Genomic DNA, 18,762 nt, shown 5'->3' with positions numbered 1-18,762 from the left:
AGAACGGAGAGGACACGCTGAAGTTTTAAAATTAGCAAAATAAGGTAGAAAGAGACAATACAGAATGATTGCTCATTTCCTTTTGTCAATACCAGGCTTAGAGCTAAAGGAAGCATCCTCAAAAAAAAAAAAAGGGGGGAAAGGAAAAAAGAAAAAAAAACAGCAACAATGAAAACTGTACTATGCAATTAACATGGGGAATTCATTTCCAGAGGATGTTGTGGTGGAAACATATAGAGATTAGAAAGCAAAGTGATAAATATTCACAAGAGTAGCCTGCTGGTACCCACTACACACAGCCTTCACTTCAGGAACTGGGGCGACAAGGAAGGTGTGCTGAGGAAGCCCTGTCTACCCTTATACGCTCCCACCTTAATCTCTTTTTAACTTGCCATCAGAGACACACACAAATACTGCACCAGAGGAAGGGCAAGCACATGGCTTTACAGTCCACAACTCAACCATCTGTCTCCCAAAGATAATTTTTACTTTTTTGGTTATTCAACATTGTTGGGGTCAAATTTTTCATTGAAAAAAGAAAGAAAGAAGAAAGTGGAAGGAGAGAAAGGAAGGAAGGAAAAAAGGAGACGATGAGACACAATGCGTATTCGTAGAAGAAACTGGTCAAAAACACTCCCCTGCCCCCCCCCCCCCCAATATTTACCCTCCCCACCATCAGCACTGACAAATCAACAACTTCAGCTGAAGATTTTCAACCAGCTCTGGCGAGATTCGCTCATCTCTTCGCTTGCTTTTTTCCCCCGCTGACACAGAGCTCCCACAGACAGACACATGTCTTTTGTCTGCTCAGCGTCCCCATTTCTCCAGCACCTTCTCAAGTTGAAAGGGCACAGGGTGGGAAGAGGAGAGAAGGGGGTGGAAAAATGGTGGGGGGTAAAGAGGAAAAAAAAAGTAATCTTGAGTTTTTCCAAGACTTTTTTAGCTGAAGTTGATCTACTTTTCCCCCAGGGAGCTTCTTACAGTATCCGCATGTGCTCGATTAGACACGCCGCCATCAGAAAACACGTCCCGTAGCAGTTCTAGATTCTGATCAGGTCACTTGCTGCCTCCGCTTGCATAAATTATAAATGCCGAGCTCCTCGCTGTGAGGCTTGAATTCAGAAACTTATTCCTTTCAATCGACCAACTTTTCCAACTGTTCCCTCAAAGCTAGCCAGTTTTCTAGCACCGTTCTCGACGGTGCCACACAAAAAGGGGGGGAAGGAGGGGGAAGGTACGTGAAACTTTAGGGAAACCTACTTTCTGTGCCTGAAAACGCAGGCTGACCCTCAGCTGGAGGATGATATGCAGATATTGCTGCTAGATGGGAGCCAACACAAAGCTCAAATTGTTTCAGAGCTCACAAACAAGCCTTACATTCTCGGCAGCGGAATGCAGCAGATGGTTCAGGGAAAAGTTAGAGGTGAAACACCCGACAGAAAACCCGTGCCGCTTACAATGCTACGTCGCTCAGGCCCCCCTGCTTTTCAGCAGGCTGCCAAACATCGCCTTTCAGCACTCATCAGCCAGCTAAGCAGCAAGGCTGTCAGACAAAGAACCCCGCTCTTTCTTTTCTTTTTTTTTTTTTTAAATGGAAGAGATAAGGTCTTACTGAGCTGATGTCTATCACTGCGCTACGATTTCGGCATTAGAGATGCGCTGGTTGCTGTGGGACTGATCTTTCCTGCCTCGGTCAGTGGTTCTGCACGAGCAGCCGATTTCCAGTAAATTGCTCTCACGACCAACATCACACTTGATGAATGTTTTCTCTGTTCTGTACAGATCAAAGGGCAGGACCTCCTACTAGCACTGAGACATTACTACCACGGACCTGCAGTATTTCTTGTGGGTTGGACGATAAAGATGTCAAGAAGTGTTTTGTATTTCATCAATTATGAAATACATTGTGAAATTATGAATTACAATTATGAAATATTATGGATTACAATTATGAAATAAGCCTTGAGCATCTAAGGACTGAATTAGAAACCGTAGACCCTGCATCCATGTGAATTTGCCAAAACTACAGGTCTGCAGCAGGATCCCAGTACCTCTTTACCACAGTAAGATGACAACAGGAAGAAGGAAACTGCTTCCCCTGAAAATTAAACACTTCTCTCAGTTTAGTTGCAATTATATACGGGACCCTACTGCTTGCTTTCACAGCACCTCGCAGGAACAGAAAAGGAAAAGGGAAAGACAAGGTGAAGATATGAGCTGGTGGGAAATGCACAACTGCATTAGAGCCGTCCATAGGAACAAGCCCAACAGAGAAATTAATTTCATGTTTCTTCTGAGTTCTAATGGCGGGGAGGAGGGTTTCCTGCACTGAAATCTGATGATCCAAGATATCACTGGTTATTAACTTGAATGTTAACCAGCCTCAGCTTGTCTACAAAGCCCATCTGTGATACGAGGCCCGCAGAATAGTCACTTGGCACTGGAAATGCTTGGCAGGCTGAGGAGGAGGTTGGGGATGTCAGGGCTCTGACTATGCACTTCGTGTTGAAGAAATGAATACTCAGAGTAGCGCCAAATTTAGTAGTAGCAGAAGAGACGAAGTACTCAAAACTCCTGACCTCCTTGGTCACTTGTAAGGCTCAGACATCCAGTAAGTCCCATGTCCATCTCTGCTAGGTACTGGAGGGAAAGGTTAAGTGCTTCTCTGCCTGTCAGGGCTCTGATAGTGGAAGCATTGATAACTCCAGGCTTCAGACATAGGCAACAGCCAGAGAGCATCTCTACTTGCAAGGAGGGCTGAAAAGAAGGGCTGCGGCTTTGCTCTGACCTTCTTCGAGGCTACCCGGGAAGAGAGCCATGAAGTTCTTGGGAGAAAACCATACAAGCATATGTCTTTACCTTTCTCACCACACCCAGGAGCACTCTTCCCTTCCTAGGAATAACACCACAGTCCTGGGAATACGCACCCCAAAGCTTTGCTTTAGTGATCAGGCCACACAGCTTCTACCACTCTTGTCAGCAGCCTGTAAACAGCGTTCAAAGTGAAACTCATGCAAGGAAAGTTTCTTTAACTATTTTTATCCTGTGGGCAGACTAACAAGGACTAGCAAGATGCAGTTCCACCAGAGGAAGACGGACACTGCAGAGCGCAATCTCATCACTACTACTGGCAAATATAAACCACCAAAGGCAACTCAGCCCCTGGAAACCCTCTGTGTCACTTGCGGGTTTCAGCACTCAGACACCCGAGGAAATGTTCTGAGAGGTAGGTAATACAATAGACTTCAGCGCGCAGAGCTTTATGTATAGGAGGTTCTGTTCCTCAGCATCACCCGTGCACCAGAAGGCCCTACGCTGTTACTGAGGCACTGCAGTGAGACCTCCAAAGGCATTTATGGGTCTAAACCAGGTGAACTCCCTACCTCAGTCTTCCTGCCCTTATTGCCCATCTCTTTCATGAACTGCTCTGGAAGAAGAAGAATCTGCTTTCTTTGGAATGCAAGCACACAATTAGGATAATCAGACATGATTAGGTACGTCACAGCCTTTTACCTACCTCAACACCGGCAGTGGTCTCGCCATGTAGTTCGTAGCAACAGATCCATCTAACCACAAAATCAGCTGCAGCACCCACAAGGAACACAAAGCCAAAGAGCTCCCCTTAAATCCTCTGAAAGATCAAGTTTCCTACCTGGTTTCTTCAGTGGCCATGTAAAAAACATCGTCTGGTGCATCAATCCAGTTCATCCTCCTCCTTTTCACTGGAGGCATGGATCCACCACGAATTAATCGGACTTTTGTTGGGTATGATTTCCCATTGAGCAGCAAGTTTCGGCTTGGTCCCTAACATGATACATAAAAAAGTACAATTATGGACTGCAACTAACCTGCAGTAGCATGTAATGAGCACTCAAAGGAAAAGAGAATTAAAGTTTTTTTATCGGTTGTTGAGAGTTTATGATAAATATTTCCCCTCTTGCCCATGACTGAACACAGAATTCACATAAAAGCAATTGTCCACAAGCAGTAGAAGCTAGGCACCTTTAATATAGCATAGGACAGCAATACTCCAGCAACAGGACAGATAATAAATGTAAGGCATTACCAATCATCTGTTGCTTGTGTCTGAAAGATGACATCAAGTTTGAAAGATTGAGCAGAAGAATTAGATTTCAGCTACCACCATAAATCTAGAACAACTCTATTGATTTCAGGGAAGGAAATCTAGCTACACAGCAAATCAAATAAAAAAATCAGAATTTACAGTTATTCTGGGGCGCCAAACTTACCCGTATCCTTTTTGCTCCAGGAAGGTTAATATTTAATGATGTATTAAATATGTTGTTGAAAACAAATCTAGAACTACAAAGCTTAGCAGCTTTTATCCTAAAATCCTTTTAGCATTTAACACCACAGATTTCCCACACACAATACATTTGCTTTGCGAATCGCCCACAGGTATAATTTTCCGGACCCACAGTAGCCCCCTTCCACTCCACTGGAAAAACACGAGCTGTTATTAAGAGAGGTGCAGATGCAAGGGAGCAAAGGATTAAGCTTCTCAAACGCAGCTGTCCTTGATCATTTGAAGTCCAGTTCTGCTGCCCCTCTTCCTGCTGATTAGCACATTGATAAATCCCACTGAAATCGGTAACGCTGGACAAGTCAGGAAAGATGCAAAATCAGGGCCCAGGAAATGTCATACTAATAAATTAAAGCTGGTCAGGAAAGATCCCAGTAGAAATGTAATTCTGGTATTTCACAGGCCATCCTCCAAGGCCAGGCCATCTCCCCAGGTGCACCAAGGCTTCTCCTTCTGCCCACAAAATGACAAGCTGAGGGTGTACGTGAGGGATGTCTGGCCTGGGAGATCCACCTCACAAGGAAAAGATGGACACATGAGGCACTCAAGTCCTTAAGTGTCAGTGTTTATGGCAAAAGCTCAACCAAATTTTAACACTTTGACTCAGAAAAGGAAGACTTCAGTCTGGCAACTAAGAAAAAAAAAAAACAAAAACCAACAAAACCCTCAGGCTATTGCATTTTTGTCTGAGGAGAAAACCAAAAATGATTGATGACTTTTTTTTTTTGACCAGCCTTACTCAACTGTGCTAGCAAGATCTGCTTCTTGTAACAAATTAGGGCTTTAGAGCTAAGCAAACAAAAGCCCACCTTTTAAAATCCTAAACTCTCTAAAGCTGTTATATACAAGTGCAATAACGATTTGATTTCTTAGTTGCCCAGCTCCATGTTATACAAGACAACTTCGGCACCGCAGCACACCACTGAAATACTTCAAGAATTGCTTTTGTATTTGAGGTTTATTAAGGAAAAGATTGCAAATGAAAAGCTCTTCTGTTGGGTTGTGGATGTTTTGGTTTTGTTTTTTTACCTCCTCTAGATTTCTCCAAGAAAATTCTTTCATTAGTGTTGCAAAGGCCATTTTCTCCGCATGTGCTACATACGCGGAACAACTCCGGAGAAAGTTCTTGGAAATACCTAGAAGGGGCACCTCTGTGCTTCAGGGTTGCCTTTTCTCTACCTGCACAGCGCAATCTCTTTCAAATGGTACATCCTGAAACGTGGACCTTTAATTTTGAGTTCAGCAGCACACCTTATCAAGCAACCAGAAATCAAGGCAGTTCGGGGGTTTCACCCTAAAACACCTAAAAAGTGTTAGGTCATCACAGATTTCTCCCACTGCACTGAGTTGGTTTATACAGCAGACACAAACAAGTAGCCAGTCTTCTCAGTGACAAGAAATGAAGCTGAATTCATGGAGGAATACAATTTCCCCGCTTGTATCAGATGCTCGAGTAACAAACCAAATGAATGCTTCATTATTACAAGCAGACTAGCATGCTCAAGTTATAGCCTACCCTTCGTGATGCTGCGCACTATCCGACAACGTTATTAGATTTAATAATGCTTGTGATCACCGTTCAGTGACCGTTGTTCATACCTGCTGCTGATTGACCCATGGCAGTGACTCTACTGACACTAAGACATCGTGGCAGTTCACCTAATGAGGCAAGCTCCGCTTTTATCAAGACCAGAAGATCATTTTTTGGGGGGGGGGGGGGAAATAAATATGCTTGCAGTTCTCTCCCATGAGTTTCCCATAAGCCATGCGTAAGGAGGGAAAGTGATGCACAGCCTCTGCACACGGAGGTGAATTTCATGAGAAAGCCTTTTGCCAGAGACGCATCAATCAGACTGGCTATTTGCTTCTGTCCTCTGATAAAACTCAGCATAATGGATGAAAGGCTAGCAATCATTTGGACTCAAAAAAAGAAAAAAAAACAACAAAAAACATAAAACCCAAGCATTCTCAGCAGACAACTCGCACACCGACTTCCTAAAAACAATAATAAAAAGAAACTGTTTTCCAAACAAACCCTTCCATCATTTAAACCTTCCTCCTTCAGTGAGACACGTTCCACCTAGAAACACATCCCAGAACTTTGCTATAAACAGCCACTCAGTTTCTGTATGAGCTGAAACAAAATGTTCCATTCAAAACAGAATCTCATTTATATACAGACAGACAGATTCAAGCTTTAAATTGTATTTAACCACTTCAATGTTTCATATGCCCTAAAATAATTCTTTTTTTTTTTTTTTTAAACTTTTCAATGAATTGGGAAGTATGACCAGCTGCAAACAGCAAAGACGGAAGTGAAACACTAGGGTTTAATGGGGTGTTCTATCTAGCGCGGATTAATAATTCTTCTTTTCCCTGTTTTGGTTAAATGAACATTCTCTTACCATTTGTCTGGTTTGTCCGTGGTTAGGCAGACCTAACAAACAGGAAAGAGAATAGAGCTGGTAAGACCATTGCTTTTCCAAGACAGAAAAAAGTACAAAATCAAAACACACGCAGCTATGATCGCAACTGTGTTGTTTTGCTAAAACAAGAGTTGTCTACCAAACTAACTTCTCCCCTCCGTGAAAGGTAACTGAGGAAAGAGCTCCCTTACCAACACGGTTTGAAGAGCAGAGCCCCCAGGTTAAAAACACGTTCCTTTTGCTCAGTCTTTTCTCTGTTTACTCACACCTTTCTTCAAACTACCGCTAAAAGTACACCTCCTCTTTCTGATCTGAGGTTTTCCTCAAGTCTTGGGAAAAATTTGGCATTCTGTTTGAGTTTTGGAGGAATTTACCGACATCAAGAAGGATAAAGCAGAAGGTATCACACGCTGTCAAGACAGCGACAAATAAAAACTTTCCTATCATCCTTGGATCCCCAGGGAACCCTTCAGCTCAGATGTTAGCTGCAAGCTGTGAGCAAACAGGCTGTATCTGCTGAACCTACCACCAGTAAAGACTTCCACAGGCGTAGCAGTAGCTCCATCAGTCACAGAGCACCGTGACCCCAGCTATCACGCAAAGCCCTTCCCCAGGGACAGCACCGAGTACAATGGCTTGGTTTTCCTAGCTCATTTGCAATCCCATCAGATACCCTATCATATGTTCTGAACTGTACTTTACATACATGAGACCTTGTAGGACACACAAAGGTCTTGAGATATAAGGGAACGACGCATTGCTACAAGGCAGCAGGGTACGGCACGGAATGGACTAGAAGACCCGATAAACCTTTCTGGTAACACCGTTTAGTTTTCTAAGATGGACGCTGCCAGAAAACACCATTTCATTAACATCAGTGCACCAAACCATCTTTCTCAGCCCCTCCTGGCTGAGAAACAGAATGTCAGGACATCAAATCCAACAGGTCCTACCAGACAGGCATCAGCAAACGCTGTCGCTGGCTACAGAAGTTCTCAGTATGAATCCTGCTTTCACATTTACAGCAAGCTTCCCAGCTTGACTTTGGAAACTTCCCATTGCTAACCATTTAAGCTGTGAGGAAACAGCGAAGCTTTCTAAAGAATCCAGCAAAAATGAATTTTTACAGCTCGCGGTCCCGCACTCCCAACAGATTCCTTGAGGTTCTCCTTGGTAAAACCAAAGACAATGTACTCACAGCAAGTGTGCCAGGAAACGCATGGCACCGCGACGTATCGGGAGGGAGGAAGGCGGAACAGGGGGGGACATTTTCTGAGAATCGAGTATCACGACACCACGCTAAAATCAGCAGTTTGTACCAAGTGTATTTTCCACTCTGGGTAGATGCATGCTGTTAGCTACTTGGAAGATGAAGACACACAGTTTCAATTTTTGCAGGATTTTTGAGCTTAAGTATCCACAGGGATGAAGAAATAGTTGCCAGAAAGATTTCCATCAAATCTGTAGAACAGATGTACCAGGCACCGAGTAAGAGGACCAGTAACAACCTTTGGATGTTGAGAAAGGCAATGTAGGCGCCACATAATCGTTCCTTTTTACATGGGAGCAGCAATTGCATCCAAAACACAGCTGTGAGCAGCCGCTGGAGATGGATGGACAAAGAGCTCCACGGATGCTGGGAAACAGCACAGCCAGCAGGACGCAACCCGAATCTCTTGGCTTCAGAGCTAAACTCCAGCACTCGCTTTTTCTTCCCTCTCCCGTAACAGAAAGATAACATTTTCTCCATTCACAGGAGCTCTGAGAGATGTAAATCAACTGATGCGAGTCCCTGGACTGGAGCCACACATTTCATTTCAACCACACTCCAGATCGTTTCTTTTCTTGTACTAAGAACATCCTTGATGCCAGAAAAGCCTGGCCTACAGCAGCAGCCGATACGTGGATGCTGCGACGGCTGTTGCTGGATACACCACAGCGCTATTCCCAAGCACCAGAATTAATCTGGAATATTCCGCAGTGAGAAGAGATGTTGAGACTGACACAAATGGAGCAGAAGCTCTGAGCCCCAAAGCTTCAGAGCCCTCGAACCGCAAAGCAGCAGTGATAAAAACGGGGACACACCTCACCCCCTAAGGCTGGAACTTCTAGAATAAAGCTGCCCATGACAACTTTTTGCCCCAGTAAAATGGGACACAAAACAAAGGTACAGTTTCAATACAATTTATACTATTGCTATCACAGTAATAAGGTATCAATTTGCACATTAATCTTATCTGTGAATTTTTTAGTCACACTTTTCAGACTAGAGTTTGAAAAAATGAAAACAGACGCTAAAAAGACTAGCTTCGGTTTGCAATAAAAATCACATTAGAAGTACGTGCAGCTGAAGCACTGCTATTAAACGAGCAACTTTTACCCAGCAGGGTCACCAAAGAGATGGAGAGAGAGCACGTAACATCTGTAACCCACTGCAGAACAGCTGTCAAGTCAACAGGATGCATCTGTACTGGAAACATTGGATTCTCACCCAAAAGTATTTGGTGGCTTCTGTGCGAGAGATGAGGTCTGCGAGACAGGCACCTCTACGAACTAAGCCAATCCTCCGTCTTGGATATCCTCACGGATAAGGAGTGACAAGTAACTCACCATAGGAAACTTAGTCCTCCCCAAGGTCCTTGCTCCATTAGCACAGATCAAGGTTTGAGAGAGACTTCCCCACACGCACGCATCCACAAGCGGTTTAAAAAAAGTAGGGCAGCATACAAATATAAACCAGGAGCAAAACCCACCAAGGTTCTGACAGCTCCTCTACAGGGAAAAAAAACATCTTTATTTTATGGAGGAATGTCTAGAGAAGCCACAGGATAGAAAGTGTGTATATTCCTTTCGATGACATCGAAGGTCAAACTGCTTAAATTTCCATAGCTCCGCATCAGAAACAACACTAAACTCCTCCAAATAAGGAAAAAAAAAAAAAAACCAAACAAAAAAAGGAGGTGACCAAACCTTTAAAACCACAAACCTTTAAAAGCTGTAAAGGTCTACAGTGATGAATCTAAGCAGATCTTCCACTCTTCTGCAGCCAAAGAAATAGAAATATATTCTGAAAACTCAAGACTAAATTATTTTTTTTTTTCCATAGCACTGAAAAAACCCAGAGCCCTATAAAATCTCTGCCATTCGATTTCTCCTGCCAAAGTCTCCTCTAGACACTGAAATAGAGAGGAAGTCCCAGAGGATAAAATGCAGACAGGGTAAACTAAAGGTATAGCTACAGATTAAGCATGGATGTCCTTTGCCACAGACGATTCTACGTTGTTACCAAAATGGCAACAAAACAACTAACCCCAGTACAGAGACTGACACCCCGAAAGCACGCCTCAACTCCCCAAAACATAGCGACAGAGACCTCTGAACTGTTCCTCAAGCACAAGCACAATTTATCATAGAAACATAGAATCTTCATGGTTGGAAGGGACCTTTGAGATCATCGAGTCCAACCAAACCCCTACAATCTCTGCCACTAGAGCACGCCCTGAAGTGCCACATCTAGACGTTTCCTAAACACCTCTAGGGATGGCGACTCAACCACCTCCCTGGGCAGGCTGTTCCAGGGCCTGACCACTCTTTCAGTAAAGTAATTCTTCCTAATATCTAACCTAAACCTCCCCTGCTGCAACTTCAGACCATTAATTACGGAGATTTTGGCTCAAAACCAGACACAGCAGGTTACTATGCCCTAATGATCTTTTCATTCTCCAGGTATCAAAGCTGCAGGGGAATAAACTTCCATGCAAAAAAAAAAAAAACCGCAGGTGGCGAAGGACTATCACAAACAGCAATTTCAAGTCTGTTACTACTGTTACTTGGCAGCTTTATCTTTCGGGGATGGGGGGGGGGATCAATCAACCTGTTTCTTTTCCAACAATCTCTCAGCATTTGAATCTAATGCTTTCAGATGTTGTTAAATCTAAAATGAGAGAACACCCAAACTTCCTGCAGCAACTAGAGCAAGCACCCCAAGAGCGTGCTGCGGGAGCCGGGAATAGTCGGCACAACACAAAGTGGAGTGGGGGAATCTAATTTCCCGATGGGAAGCAAACCAAAACCAGCAGATCTGGTCCCACTGGAAGCCCGAGAGTAGTCGCGCACGCTCTTGGCTGGTCCAGTCCCAGTCCCCGCCAGTCCAAGCGAGAGGTCCTCGGCATCTGGATGGCAGGATTCAAAAATTACTCCCACCTCAGATATTTGGCCTGCTTTTTTGCCAACTCCACACAGTACACAGCTGCCATTTCGAGAAGCTGGAGAGCCTAAACCCTCAGCAGCGCGCCCAACACAGACTGGAGTGCAAGGATATTTCTGTGAAGTCACTACAGCAAACATCGAGAAGCTGCAGAATAAGCACCAACCGTGGCCACTTTTCTACTTGGGTAGAAATCTTCCAGTGCTTTTCCATGCCTGAACACGCACACCATTGCCTCTATACTGAGATCACAGTCTGGCACAAGTCTGTACCAAGGAGGAAGAGTAGCCCAGCTTCCAGACACTGGAAGTAAATTGGGAGTTGTTAAATTTATATTTACTCAAACTTACTAACTCCAGTCTTCAGCATATCCACCACACACAAAGATATGGGTCCTTCATCTCATGTTAACATAATACATCTTTTCTTTCTTTTTTTTTTTTTAACCAATGAGGACATCAAGCCATTAAGTCACAGATGGTATTTTGTTTTTAACTTCTGTTTACCAAAGAGGAGTATCATGCGGAACATGCAATATGCAGTAACATTCATAAGCACGTCTTCAGTCACAAGGAACATAGAGAATTCAACACACACTTCCACAGGTTTACTATACTAAAATACATTGCTTTCAAAAACCCGTACACTCTTCATACGCATTTTCCTTTTCCAAAAGTAACCCTCCTCCTGGGATTCCATCCTTCCCAGCAGTAACAACAACATCAACAGTACCACATTTGTGAGCAAGCTAGAAAAAAAAAATATAAAAATGCATGCATGAATGAGGCTTGATGAACAAGGAATTTAACTTCCAAATTACTGGTTCACTTGAAGTAGTCCCTGTGTGTTGACAAATACACACACACAGTTTTTGCAAGCTTATAAGAATGCTTTAATACCCGTGTTTTTCTTAAACTGCCAAGACCGTGTTAATGCTGCGCACAGATTGAGTGTCCACCTTCTAAAAATCAAACTTTCAGGAATGCAAGTACAACAAGCAGGACAGAGCATCAATTGTACCAAACACCACCTAGACTACTATTTTCTTAAAATTCTGTTGGACATAAGAACAATGTTAAAATTGCAATTTACTTACCTAAGTAAGTTCCTACCAAGATTGGCAGAGGAAAAGGAAAAAAAAGATTTAAGGTTAAAAAAAAGGAAAGATTCACATAGTTCAGAATACAGTAGCCCAGCCCCATGCAACAAATACAGAAACACAGACTGTTTTGGTTGTAATGAAACACAGAAGTGATCACAGTTCTCTGTTGGACAGATAAACCCAAGACAACATTAAACAAACAGTAACTCCAAATGAGAGATTCCACAAAGAGGAGCTTGAATTTTGTATGATTGAGTAGTGGTTCGTTACCCTTCCTCCTTCCACTAACTCCTGCACATTAACCTTGTTGGATTTGGACGGTACTTCCTAAAATGCTCGGTCTAACAGTTCACATTCATTTGCTTCACAGGACCTCACAGACAATGTGTTTGTTCATGCAAAGCTGTACCTTCTGCTAAGAGCACTTTAAGGACCCAACTAACCCTTTCTGGGCAGTGACATCCAACTACAATGTGTCAGTAGCTACCCTTGGACAAATGCGTCGAGAATGGAGCTGCTATCTATCTTGGTGTCGAGTCAATAAATACTATCCACTCGCATTCCCGAAAGAGCATCACGGTGTATTCTGGTCTGGCTGTAACACACTAAATGGTTAAAAAAAAAAAAAAGAAAAAAGAGGCAACAAAACCATGCACCTCACTGCTTTAGGGTTTGCTGATCCAAACTACGTAAACTAGAAGTCAATGAATTATTCACTGTTCTTGGAACTGGGAGTATTACGTATCATATACATAAACATATATATATACACACACACAGAGAAACGTATATGACATGTATCACACGTAGATTCCACTTAATTGCAAGTTCGGGCTTTGTACTCTCAGGGGCATTTGGAATTCTGCCCTTGCGTTGTTAAGCATTTGTTTCCTCTCATAGTAATTACACCTGCTCCCTACCACTGCCCTGGGACACACACTCTCCTCACCCACAATCAACGTTTGCATCTGACTCCATACCATCCTTCATAAAGGAAATGGCTTTCACTAGTTGATCCATAGAGCATAATGTCCATCGCCCGATTTCATTTCCAGATCTTTCTTCATAACACCAGAAGAAAGTCATCAGAGTGTCAGGGCTAAGCTGAAGGCAAGTGAAAAAAGTTTCACTTAACATCTGAAAACAAAATCCTACGTACAATTCCCAAAAATAATCTGTACTATTGGCACAGAATCTAAAGCAAGGAAGTTGCACAGGCACATGATTCTTGGGGTCTCCAAAAAGCCTCTCAAGCAACTTGTTGTTCTTCTCAGCTGTGCTGCCGCTGGCCAGAAACAGTCATTCCTTTAAGAAGCACTGAACGTTTTCCTTCTTGACGCTAGTCAGCATTACACTGGTTTGGATATCAACAGCTAAAGCCAGGACTTTTCCACAGTACCCCATGTATGACATTATTCATTAAGGACCAATACTCCCTGCTGTTTACAGACATTCCTGGATGGGCAGATTTCCTTTGGCTGGTTATCCTCAACTTTGGAAGGGCAGCCAGGGCCACTGCTGATAAAGGCAGAATTTTAATGCAATTTATGCATATAGGTAAGCCCAAATTTTCTGCAAGGCCTAAGTCAGACAGAAAAAAAACCTCAGAGGTAAGTCTGGTCACCTACATGGCTGACGCTAGAGAACTTCCTTATATTCCCACCTTGATAGCTGTTTTTTGATCAAGAGCAGTATTTCCACTTCCATGCCCATCTCTTGATAATTGAACTAATGCCATGCTAGGCTGATGAATGCTTCCAGTTCTAGGATTTCATTCACGTTTCCCCAAAAGGTGAGAAACAATGAACCAGAACACGTTAAATTAGATCGACATTCCATTCTGGTTTAGAAATCCCCAGTAGCAGACGCAAGGTATTCCAATAGTTAATTAACCTCACTCAAAAATGTGCAGCTTATTTCCAGCCAAAGATTTTCTACTGTACCTTCTGGCTACTGCAGCTCATTATTCCATTCCCAGCTAGACTAAAAAGCCCTCTATTATTGCACTTCTGCTGCTCCTGTCAGCAGAGACAAACATCTACAACTTCCACTTTGATAAAAGCATTTTCCATTATGCAGTGTGTTTTCCAGTCCCTTCACCGTTTTCATGGCTCTTCTATAAACCCTCTCCAATTTTCAGCATTCGATCCCCTACCATTTTATCAATGCAAGTTTGTTGCTGGGAAAAGCCTTCCCTTTATTTCAGCTACTCATTCATGTTTTCTCTCTTTCTGCCAATTTTAGAGTGCATGTGATGACCCTGAAAAAACAAATTTGATCAGATGAAAGCTAACACGGTGTAAAAGAGCGAGGAAAAAAAATAAAAATCTAACAATGCTCCCGCCCTTCCCCCAGCAGGGATTTGCATAGACAAGTATCTCATCGATCCCATACTGGAGAGCTGTAAGGAGAAAAGCAAACAGGGTCCAGAACATAAAACATCGTCTCGATCTCTCTACAGGAAGTTTCATGGCAAATATTGTCAGCCAAGCTCCAGGACACTAATGAAAAAGCAATAAACTAATCATTTTTTAACACCTCACTGTATTCAACAACTTATGAGATTCCATATACTTTTCATGCTCCAAAAACAGGATTCTGCAGGAATTTGTCCATGCTAATCTGAGGGAGAGCTGGGAAGGGCACTGTATGCCTAATGATGCCTCCAATGTAATTTAGAAAAGAGGAAAACAAAATAGGTGGAAGGACTACACCCTTCTTATAAAACAGAGCGGAGGTAGTGAGGAGAGATGAGATTAAGAATATCCTCCTGTTCTTGGAATTCAAGCACCAGCTGAAATTCCAGATGCCCGACCAGACAAATCATACGCAAAGCTTGAAAAAGTTCAGCTCTCCAGGCTTAAGCAGGGATGATTCAGAAAAAGAAAAGTTAAAGATACTTCGGTGGAGTTACAGCAGCCAGAGAAAAAACAAACAAACAACGGAATTCCAAAGGAAAAAATCTGAAGTACTCCAAGTTCAGCAATTTCCAACATACACATAATTAGTTTTAACTAGTTCTGCCCCCAGCACACCAACAGCAGCCTCCTTTTCTTTTCCTCCTTGATCTCTCACGGCCAAGGTTCCCCTTTTCACAGCCTTTCCTTACTTCCCATTACTACCTCTCTCCACACAGAGTCCAACCTGATCAACCAGCATCCGCCCACAGACTAGGTGGTCTCCCAGCTCCAACCCCTCAGGCGTCGTTTGGGCACATTTAGGAATTGTGTTTCCATTTATGCAGAAACGTTCATCAAAGCACTTCACTGATGAGCTTTTCTGAGGGCTGAATTTTAACTGCTGACCACCCCTCATCCTAAATACCAAGGGGTGGTAGAGCCTCAGATGAAAATCCTCCAGCAGAGCTGCCTGAAGAACACCCAAAAACCTACACGAGCAGTTCAATTTTCAGCAGTGTTAAACAGTCTAATTCTCAACAAAGGCAGCACGTGCCATGGGAATTTAAATGCCTTAGAAACCTGACCAATATATACGTATAAACATGGATCTTAATGCTTTAGAGAGACTTTGACACAGTGACCTGTCCAAACCATAAGATATCTCCCAGGTACCACCAACACAGCACATCAGCAGGAGGCACAAAAAACCCTGGATAATTCACCTAACATTGCATTAGGTTAACATCTCCTTGAAAACTTTCAACATTGGTGGACAAAGCGTCCTCCCGCACCTCAAGTTGTGCAGAAAGAATACTTTCAGCCTCTCCGTGCAGTCGTCTTAACACTAGCTTTTCTTTGCAGTAGACCTGACCTAAACCAGCCAGCGTGCCACCATGTATCACTAAGGGGAGAGGAAAAACAAAAACAACAAAATGCCCACAACTTCCCATAGTATCTATAGGAACCATGTAAATGAAGAATGTGACTGGTTATAACAATTCAGTTTTACTCTTATTAATCTTTTTCTTTTATTTTAGGTCAGTTATAATTAAAAAAACCAGCCATTCTGGTAGATAGGTTTATTTCAGTCCTTTTTTACTAACTCATTGGCTCCTTAATTCTGGTCACAAGGCTTCATCGCTCTCGCTGCCATGCCTCTCTTCTTCACAACGCTTCCAACTTGTGCTCTTCCTCTCCTCTGACCTCCTCCTCTCCCTTCCTACCACTAATAAGCCTGGATGACTCAATTCAGAGCCAAGGAGAAGCCTCAACACCATGTTCCCAGTTCTGGCATGGCACAGGAAACTGGCATTAGCCATGCCTAGAGCCAGCAAAGCTTACCACAGCTCACATGCAAGGCAACTGGGAACCAGTGCTAAGTGGCACTGGCACACAAAGTGTCTTCAGGCCAGAAATGGATCCACCGAACTTCCACCATCTGTTTCCCTATCCCCAGTAGATCTTGATCCAAGTTCTTTAAACCTTGTTTCATTGCAGGTGTCTCCCTTTCCTCTGTGTCTCGGCAAAGCTTCCAGCAACCCACGGTCAGAAAATATTCCAGATGTTGAAATTGTAGCCTGACAAACATCTTCCATTCACAAATAAATCTCAACCAACAAGTTTAAGCTGAACTGCTCACAAGAATATCCAGTTACCACTCACTACTCCAGCAGGTAAACAGATTCCGGGACTGAATCGTACTCCGCTACCTCACAGTTATAGGAGCAAATACTACACCAAGTGTTTCAGGGGCTGGCTGAGAAGAGAACCAGCAGATAAAGCAGCAGCAGGCGCTTGGTGAGAGCCAGCCCCAGCACAACGATGCACGTCAGCTTCAGAGAAACACGTATTCTGAGCAGCCCAAACTGGTACCTCACCGAAGTCTTCTTTTTGCAATCTGCTCCAGCAACAGTTATGACTGAAATATGCCTAATCAAATACGTATTCTAGCAGATAGATGTTCTAAAACACCAAAACAAGTTCATTTTGAGTAAGTAAATGGTCTCAGGTGATCAAATCCAGTGCTCTACACAGAGATGAGGGAAGGGTCAGTTCTTCTTCCACTTCCCTCCTTTGGGACACAACATCTCCAAGCTTCAGAAGTGTGTCATCTGCTGAGTGACTCAGCAGTCCCCTTGCTGATGAGGACACGTAGCGGGGAGCAGAAGGAATGCCCATAAGCAGGTAGTCACTAGGAGCCGTGGAAATTAAGCGAGCTACTCCGCATCTACATCCCCCCATTACTGCACAAAGCTTCCCAGGAAGCCAAACTGACTGAAGAAGCAGGGTTTTGTTATTCTTCCCAAAACACAAAAGCTAAAAAGCACATTAAAAACTCAGCAACGCCATACCAAGGTATAAATTCCTAAAGAGAGCAGAACAATCACTGTCTTCATTCTTCTTGTATTCTGCGCATGCACTTACATACGCATGCATGTAAACATATTTATAACAGTCGTCCACTGTCTCAGGCCATTAAACACAACGCGTGACATCAGGGCATGCAGTGTGGGCCATTTCACCCTAACCATGTAAGCTTAAGGTTTTGCGTTTGCCTGTCTCACAATGACATTTTTATATACTAACTATTCAAAATTGGTCTGTTCTGTTGAATTTGTTTAAGTGACATCACCTGTATGTTTCCTGCATTATCACCAACTAAAGCTTCTGGGGTCTATTCAGTAGTCAGAAGAGATTGATTTTTAACCTGTGGAAATTTTGAAAACCGTTTCTACTGCAAGTAGGGAACGCGCAGACAGTTGCTCATCGGTGAGACTGTCTACTCACAGTGGAAAATACAGAGGCTTGAACTTGGGACCCGATGTGAATACTGTCTTCTATTTCTTTTGGCTGAAGTGAATTTAAAGGAGTTCAGGACGCATGAAACTTTTGATTTCTTAAGAGCCAAACAGTGAAACACCAACTAGTTTCAAAATCAACCATCACATCCTCAACTTGAGGAGTTAGTAAACAATTCTGAACATGGCACTTCATGTCTTCAGTACGGTTGTACAACTCGTCACCTGCATGTGAAAAGCCTGGAAGGTGAGCAGCATAACCATGGGTGGAAATGGTTACCCAAGGAACACTCAGACATCAACACAGAAGGTGCACACAGACTCAATAGCCACAAAGCACAGAGACAAGCCAGCAGATGAAACTAAAAATTGCTCTCCTAGCATAAGCTGAGCGCAGCTTCAAGGTCTTACCCCTGCTAGGCATCAACAGGCGCTTCTTCATGTTGCCTGATAGAGCACAAGTGAACAGAAAAGAGAAAAACATCACATCAGCAACCTGAACAGCAGCAGTTTTAAAAGTTCTTAATGTTAAACCACAAACAATAAGATATCAAATGTTTGTATATTTAAGCCATACATAAAGTTAAAATTAAAGGTAAAAAAATAAGAAAGATTTTCTGTATCTCCCTCCCTGCTCAGAGTCACCGTTAAACCAACTGTTCGTTTCCCCTGCTAAGGAGAGCTACCCTCCGTGTTCTCACTCCCGTTAAGACCATTTGACCAGACCCTTTTATCCTCGTCTGAGAAAAAGACTGCATTTGCTCTTCCCCAACACTCTCAGGCAAGACCAACTCTTCTGAATAGAGCCCTGGAGTCTGTGCCAGGAACATCCTGCGTCTATCTCCCACTCCAAACACCTTCCCCTTGCCTTTTATTCTTGAGGAGATGAAGCCCAAAAACGCCACTGCACAGAGTGGCTCAGTGACAGGTCCAACAAAAGCGAATGCTCTGGTTCTGCTCAAGGCAGGAGCGGGTTTATGCCATGCTAGATCTGAGACATCTGCC

The 18,762-nt window shown here is 43.3% G+C and overlaps 1 protein-coding gene across 3 annotated transcripts in view; it reads right to left on the bottom strand.

Moving 5' to 3' along the window:
• MTA1 (metastasis associated 1) overlaps positions 1-18,762 on the bottom strand; it is an 88,315-nt gene that overhangs the window by 2,564 nt on the left and 66,989 nt on the right. Inside the window, exons 17-19 of one of the 3 annotated variants that reach the window (XM_074597101.1) lie at positions 18,169-18,204; positions 6,730-6,761; positions 3,653-3,804 (exon numbers count right to left, since the gene is read on the bottom strand). In XM_074597101.1, coding sequence (XP_074453202.1) covers positions 3,653-3,804; positions 6,730-6,761; positions 18,169-18,204 — 220 coding nt within the window. Of the gene's footprint in view, positions 1-3,652; positions 3,805-6,729; positions 6,762-11,401; positions 12,066-18,168; positions 18,205-18,762 lie in introns of those variants that run through there. The other 2 variants (XM_074597102.1, XM_074597103.1) reach the window with 2 other exon arrangements.

This window comes from Larus michahellis, chromosome 8 (genome assembly GCF_964199755.1).
Source record: "Larus michahellis chromosome 8, bLarMic1.1, whole genome shotgun sequence".
NCBI classification, from domain to species: Eukaryota; Metazoa; Chordata; class Aves; order Charadriiformes; family Laridae; genus Larus; species Larus michahellis.
This window is presented reverse-complemented; position numbering and strand designations above follow the sequence as displayed.